At 38.4% G+C, this 8,078-nt stretch overlaps 1 protein-coding gene across 1 annotated transcript; it reads left to right on the top strand.

Annotated features, from left to right (window-relative positions):
• Window positions 1-622: 622 nt before the first annotated feature.
• On the top strand, window positions 623-7,677 carry LOC142552135 (serine/threonine-protein kinase SAPK10-like). Its single transcript, XM_075661805.1, has 8 exons — window positions 623-1,180; window positions 3,969-4,043; window positions 4,126-4,227; window positions 4,308-4,361; window positions 4,467-4,559; window positions 4,782-4,874; window positions 5,781-5,984; window positions 7,079-7,677. Exons 1-8 carry the CDS (start codon window positions 1,004-1,006, stop codon window positions 7,346-7,348), a joined length of 1,068 nt encoding a protein of 355 aa, XP_075517920.1. The 5' UTR covers window positions 623-1,003; the 3' UTR covers window positions 7,349-7,677.
• The last annotated feature ends 401 nt before the right edge of the window (window positions 7,678-8,078 follow it).

The following is an 8,078-nucleotide window of genomic DNA, read 5'->3' as shown; positions in this document are numbered from 1 at the left end:
CTCCTAAATTCAAACTCGTCACCACTTCCTTCCACCGACCGCCCACCGCCAACCCCTGCTGCCGGCCGACCGCCACCGCCGGACGACCGCCGTCGCCACTTCCGGTCGACCGCCGCCGCCACCTCCGGCCGACCGCCTCCTCCTCCTCCGGCCGACCGCCGCCGCCACTTCCGGCCGACCACCACCGTTGCTTCCGGCCGACCGCCGCCGCCGCTTCCGACCGGTTGCCGCCCCCCACCGACACACAATTAGAAGGGTAGTTTTGTCAATTCAGCAAAAAATTATTAATTATCACATTCTTATCCATCATACCAAACATAATATTATTTTATCATTATATATTATATTTCTAATTCAATGATTCTTTTAATCATTTCTCTCGTAATCATTTCATTAAGCTATTCTTCAGACCAAACGCAGTCTCAGAGTCTTCACGAAAATGGTAAATGATATTTTATTTTACAAACCAACCCCACACATATGGCATCGAGAGTCAAGCCAAACTCTATCCAACCAAGGACATTTCAGTAATTCCACACCAAATAAGAACAAAAACTCCATGGAACGTCAAAGGGGAGAGAGAATATTCACAGAGCAAAAATCTTCTTCCCGATCAGCACTGCGCTAAACGTCGTCGTATCCTGTGTCAGAAAAACCCCGGGGATCTCGCAAGACGACGCCGTTTCATCGGGCATCGCTACTTTCTTCAGCGCTTCGCTGGAATAAATATAAAAAACAAAACAGAGAGATATTAATCCTATCCCTTTGGCCGACCACGGGAACAGGACACAGGAGAGTGAAATTACGGAAACGCCAGTCCAGCCACTCCTAATAAGTGAACTTCCCCTGGGGCATAATCGATTTTATCGCCACCACGATTGGGTCAACTGTTCCCGCAACCATCGCCGGTGGTGGTTACGCTGTCGTTTCGGTGGGTTCGAGTAATGCGAGTGAATCCAGTTACTGGATCCTAGGTTGAGTTCTGAGGGAGTTCGCGGCGGAGATGTATCGGGCGGCGGTTACGGTCGTGCCGGGCATGGACATGCCGATCATGCATGACAGTGATCGGTACGACCTGGTCCGGGACATCGGGTCGGGTAACTTCGGCGTGGCCCGGTTGATGAGAGATAAGCAGACGAAGGAGTTGGTTGCGGTTAAATACATTGAACGAGGGGATAAGGTTAGTTTCGTGATATTATTTGGTGCTTTTCGTATATGTTTTCCTATTGGGTCTCGGGGTTCTGGTTTTGGTAAGTACTGCTGCGCATTATTTCGGGTTCGATATTTCTGTTGCCGCAATTATGGAATGTCTATATTTGGAAATTTTGTTGGTACGGTGAGTTATGGCTTCCAAAATCGATTTTGTCACTGGATACTGATGAAAAAGCTGCTGTTCCCGAGACCGGATTGATGTTTTTTGCCTTTTTTTGCTGCTAAAATTGGAGATTATCGTTACATGATTAGTTAATATCAGGAAGTTGAGATTCTGCTGCTCCGCATGTTAATCAGCTCTTCGGAGCCAGCTACTAGTATAATCTCATTAATTTGTTAATTTGAGGTTTGTATGTTGTGATGAATGTTTCATGGATGGACTACGGATGGGGTTGTGTAGAAGGTTTTCTGGTTTCAGCAATCTTATCTCTACTGCGTGTGGTGGGATTGAATTTTTTTTTTTTAAAGTTTTGTTGAAGGTTTGTGTTGTTTCTTGCATTGTTTCATCTGTTCTAGGGAAAAATCTCCCTTTCTGTGTTGGTTAATTAACGACTCCTCTGTAATTGTTTTCCTCCACACCCCTACCTCTGTAATGGAATTACTTTTTAGATGTTCCATTTTTGTTTTTACTTAAGATAGTATCATTTTTAGTTTTCAATCTTGGAATTATGAACTTTACTCACTTGGTCTTGTCATCCATGTTCTAAGTAGCATTTCTTGATTTGGACCCTAATTCTGTAACAGAGACGCTCTAGTGGAAATGTCTGAATTGTTTCCCTTATATTCTTTAGTTTGTAATCTCCTATCTTCCAAAGTACTGGTCATTTTCTTCATTACGGTTGAGTGATTTAGAGAGTCTTGGCAGGATCATCTCGAGATCCGACTTCAGACTGATATGACAGATACTATCGACGTGAGAAATCTGTTGCTGGAGCTAGACATGCATATCAGAAATTCCTAATTATAAATTGACCTTTATTGACTGTGAACATGTTTTCAGAATTAAAAATCCTTGGAAATACCCACTGTATACATACTGATGTTAAAAGTTTTGTTGATGGGAAGTACGTAGAGAGGATAAGGTGGAAAGGCAGGTCTCCATATATCACATTTATAATTTGTAGGAACAACGTGGTCTTTTGTGATCCTATAATCTTTTATGGGGTTGGTCTATGCTCCACAGGGAGAAATCATGTGGGTCTCTCAGTTTTTAGTTGAAGTTAAGGGGTAAAATTTCACTACATCGTAGGTGAGAAACATTCCAGGAGTAGCTTGGAAAAATCTTGTTCTATGATAATAATGCTGGTCCTTCAAGGAACAAATTTTCCCAGAAAATGCATGTTATTTGACCTAAATAATGATGAAGGTCTTTTCTGTCGACCGCTGGCGATTTGGAAGTTTATTTATGGGGGCACAGTTGTAATTTAATCCCTGAATTAAATCAAGCGTTAAAAACACGTCACAAAAAAAATGAAGATGAAAATGACACTTTTTTCATTGTAAGATGAGAAAATGTTCATATCTACCACCGTTTAACTGGCACTAAATGACAATGTATTAGTCAGCATCAGTTATGTCTCCACCATCCTCCTGTTTCATACTCCATCAAAATGCAGAGAAAAGTACCCACTCTCTCTAAAAATTGAAAATAGAAAAGTAAACGCCATCTACGGAATCAATTAATAAATCCATTTGAAAACCAAGGCAAAATTTATCTCTAATTTTCTGTCTTCTCATCATTTGTCATGGATGGCCGTTGAGTGATGAGGGTGTGCTGATTTCTATTACTTCTAGGGGGCTTAGCAAGAATTCAGTTGATTATATGGAGCCTGGAACCAAAAATTATTCTCCTAGTGACGTGCCAATCTTGCACGACAGTGATCGATATGAATTGATTAAAAATATTGGATCTGGTAATTTTGGGATAGCCCGGCTCATGAGGGATAAACAGGTTGATGAGCTGGTTGCTATTAAGTATATTGAGCGAGGCAGCCGGGTCAGATTTGCATTTTCATTGCAAAACATGTCTATTTGATCTCTTTATTTTACCTTTTTTTTTTCACAATATTAGCGTTCTTATTTTTTTCTAGGAAATGTTGGGGTGCTAATTTGGCAATTAGCATTCTTATTTTTTTCTAGGAAATGTTAGGGTGCTAATTTGGCAAGCAATAACACTGGTGGCAAATTACTGCATTTTCTTTCAATTATATTTTTTTGCTTTTAATTTAATAATGGGTCATTTATATATTTGTTGATTTATTTATTTTATTTGTTTTCTTAGGCAAGACTGTCTTGCTATTTTCCTGGAAATAGTTATTCTTCTCTTCTTTTGAGGGATGGAACAATTTGAAATATCCAAGAATGCAGATATCTCGGTGCTTATTCTATATTGTGTACTTTGATGTGTGTTTCGAACTTTATTTTAAAGTTTTAAAAGAAATTGTTGCACTAAAATAAGTTTCTTGACTGGAGATCTGTTTACGTTGAGAATAAAGCTATGTGTTCCATCTCAAATAGATTGTTATGTGATTTTTTTAGTGGCCGTGGAATTTAAATTTTGCATCGGTTTCTATTTCTGCTTCAATTTATATTTTCTTATCGTTTGTCCTTATGTCCTTTGCCTTGCCCACTGTTACTCATGTTTTATCATTCGAGATCTAAACTTCATTATATCTATATTTTGGGCTGTAGACCTGGGTTGGGAATATATAAAATAACGTTCCAGCTATGATGGTTACATGTTGGTTTTAATCCAGATTGATGAAAATGTTCAGAGAGAAATCATCAATCACAGGTCTCTGAGGCATCCTAATATTGTTAGATTTAAAGAGGTTAGCCTCTGAATTCTCATTATCATTTTCGCATTTGCCTGACTTGTCATACCAGTGAGTTTTAATGTTATACTATTTTCAGGTGATTTTAACACCAACTCATCTGGCTATAGTGATGGAGTATGCATCTGGGGGAGAGTTATTTGAGCGGATATGCAATGCGGGACGCTTCAGTGAGGATGAGGTTCTTAATTTGCTCATATATGTTTGTTTTATGTAATGTGCGAATTTTGATCAGAGTTATTGTGGGTGTTTCTCATGCAGGCTCGATTCTTTTTTCAACAGCTTATATCTGGTGTTAGCTACTGCCATTCTATGGTATCAAAACCTTCTTTTCTATCGGGAATCTAGTTTCTTGATTTTATTATACGCTGCCCTCTGCAGAATAGAAATCTGATCGATCTCTCATTTTTGTTGATGAAGCAAATATGCCATAGAGACCTGAAGCTGGAAAACACTTTATTGGATGGGAGCCAAGCTCCTCGGTTGAAGATATGTGATTTTGGTTATTCAAAGGTAATCTAAGATATACAAGTAAAATCCCATCTCCCCACCCCCCACCCCCCACCCCCTCTCCCACACCCACACCCACACCCACACCATCTGGGATCGAACAGAAGATATGTTTCAGCTATATTTATATCTTCTTAGAGATATTTTTAAAAGCCAATTTGAAAAATAGTCATCAGCTATCTTCTAATCATTATTTGATCTTTGATCATAATTGTGCTTTTACAGTCTTCTTTGCTCCATTCTCAACCAAAATCTACAGTGGGAACCCCTGCATATATTGCTCCTGAAGTGCTACTCAGGAAAGAATATGATGGAAAGGTAAAACAATTTGGTGCCTTAAAAAAATTTCACTCATCGAAACTGTAAGATGCTATTTTCTTTGTGTGCGTGTGGTTTCATGTGAAGAATTTCGTATATTTTCTTCCAAGATCATTTGACATGCATTTTGGATGTTGTATAAACACTGGCTGTGCCAAATTTTATTTGTATTAGTTATACTGTGGCATTGTGCTGAAATGGCAATGTGCTTGGTTATTACCCAATTGCTTTTTGTTCATCAAATTATTCTCTATCCCATTTGTCCTTTTATCATTTGTTCATTGTTGGGGGCTTTGTTCAAAAGATGTATGATGCAATAAATTGTGCATTCCCGGCTAATTTTTTAATCTTGCATTTTATATTTGCATCAACTAGGGAATAAGTAATGCATTGTTAAGCGAGTATTACCACTGTTAAAATGGTGCTTCTGGTCATCTATATCAAATTTGGTGGTGAATTTCATGGAAAACCTATTGCCAGACTTTGCTGTTCTTGCTGCCGAATGTAGTTCTATTATGTGCTTGTGAGGTTGATTCTGGGTTTTAACCCTCCAATCATAGCTCTATAGTAAATTGATGATCTATTTTCAGACGTCGCTTGAGAACAATTGTGAATGTAGTGGGAGAGATTGATTATTAATTTGTTTTTATATCCCTTGGCATGTTCTGATTAAGGAAATATAAATGTGGTTTTAAGCACTTATTGGATAATTTGGATCTATCATTATAGAGGACGGCTCATGTCCTTGTTGGTAGGAAGTCTTCACATGTTTAATACTAACCCCTGCATAACAATTTAAACAAATGTTGTTTACCAGTTGAACGATGTGACATATTGTCATTCCTTTATAGTACTCATGAGTGATATTTGAAGAGGTCATGAATCTTGACAATGCCTTTGCTTCAGATTGCGGATGTGTGGTCCTGTGGAGTCACACTATATGTTATGCTGGTTGGTGCCTATCCCTTCGAGGATCCTGATGAACCCAAGGACTTCCGAAAGACAATTCAAAGAATCTTAAGTGTTCAGTACTCAATTCCAGAAAATATCAATATATCCGAGGGTTGCCGGCATCTAATCTCAAGGATCTTTGTTGCAGACCCTACACAAGTGAGTTATTTCAGCTTTTTATTTGATTTAGCAATTGATCTGCTTCATCAACTCTTTTTGAGCGAGGGCGATTATTAATCTCAAATGATCCCCCTAAAGATCGTGACATCTTCCAACTTGTGGGACCAAACTCAATTGACCTTAATGAAGTCTTTTGAAACCTAGGGATGTCAATGGGTGGATTTGATTGGACCCAAGACTTGACCAAGATTACGAGGGATCCATATATGATGCATTTCGTTTGCATTTGATGTTTTTAACTAATACATCAACAACTAAAATTAAATAGGAAAATTCAAATTAAGTTGTTATAACCAACGAACACAATCAAATTGATTAGCCAGCATCCTTTATGTCAGTATCTTCTTCATCATCGAACATTCTTTACTAAATAGTTCGGGTTCTATAAAATTCATTAGCCGATTCAAACTCGTCTGATAGAAAAATAAATACCCATTATCCGCACACACCCGTTTAACTTATCCAGACATGCCCCAAATGGGTCGGGTTTACCCATCGTACCTAGAATCTTTGTCATCCCTATTTAAACCGTACAACGGCTCAAGTACTATATTCCAACCACGCTCCCCTTGTCGTAATTATACTCCCAAACATTATACCTGAACTTTTATGTGAACTCAATTACTACTTTAGAGCAATGATCAACTCTTTTTGGTGTATATATAATGCAAGACATGATGAATAGGTTATTAATTAGTCGATTTCCTTGTTAAAATTGGTAATTTGAAGAGGCGTAAGTAAGTAAACCTGTAATGTGAGGCCTGAGAAGTGTAGTTATGAATCAAATCCATTTACATATGACAAAAGGTAACTTGGATACTGCACAAGCAGAAGAAATGGTCGCTATATAAGTATTTATTTTTCAAACCATATTTCTTCCTCTCTCAAATTTGTTCTTCCGAGGAGTTTATATTTGGACCGGAACACTGACCTGAGACTAAGTTCCCAAGTCTATTGTTTCCATATAGTTTATTCTTTATTTATTTTTATTTTTTAATTTAATCAAGCAATGTATTAGTCGTCCAGCATCTTGTTTTAATTTTTTATGCAACTTCTGCCAAATACTTGGACAGCGAATTACAATGGCCCAAATTGCGAATCACCCGTGGTTTCTGAAAAACCTTCCTGCTGATTTGATGGATGAAAGGACAATGAGTAACCAGTTTGAAGAGCCGGACCAGCCCATGCAGAACGTGGAAGTCATTATGCAGATAGTTTCAGAAGCCACCATACCTCCTGCTGGTTTGTATAATCTGGACATGATGGATGATGACATGGAAGACTTGGATTCCGATCCCGACCTCGACATTGACAGCAGTGGAGAAATAATTTATGCAATGTGATTGGCTTCTAATGGTTTCGGGATCATGACGATTATATAATCTGAAAAATGGGAAACTTTTTATGGCCTATGAGGAGAATGTCAACCAAAAACGTACTAGGAGTCGTACTAAATCTTACTCTGCTTATGGTATGAAAACTATCACCTATGTACCTCTATTCTTCTGTCAATTTGGAGTGATGACATAGAAGAAGAGGCATTGGTAATGGTTATTATTCTGCACCTGTTATGTGTCTTCTCATGGTGTAACCGTATATTATGTCGAATTGTACCATTACCTGTTTTACATCTTGACTATGGTGTTGTGTAATTGCTCCTGTGGTGCATGCTATTTTGTGTGTTGTCTTAAACTTGATGACATGACTTTTGGGGAAAACAAAACCAATTCCTTTTGGAGGGATCGGATATAGGCCGCTTCTATGGTCCCCTTCAGTTTGAAAGCTGCTTCAAGGATCCAACGAATAGCTAAGGTTTGTTGACGATCCCTGGTGTGTAATTGCTCCTGTGGTGCATGCTTTTTTGTGTGTTGTCTTAAACTACATCACATGACTTTTGGGGAAAACAAAACGGAAAAACTTGAGCATGTACCGAATTATACTTATTTGTTTATGTTTTTCTCCCGGATTTTTAAGGGGTTAGGTGTTGAACCAACCAATTGGAGCCCTTCACTTTTCTTTATTTTTTGTGAATTTATGATGATTTTGATTTTGAACTATTGATTATCCTGTGGT

This window comes from Primulina tabacum, chromosome 1 (assembly GCF_025594145.1).
Source record: "Primulina tabacum isolate GXHZ01 chromosome 1, ASM2559414v2, whole genome shotgun sequence".
Classification (NCBI taxonomy): Eukaryota; Viridiplantae; Streptophyta; class Magnoliopsida; order Lamiales; family Gesneriaceae; genus Primulina; species Primulina tabacum.
The sequence above is the reverse complement of the archived record's forward strand: the minus strand, read 5'-3'. Positions and strand labels throughout refer to the sequence as shown.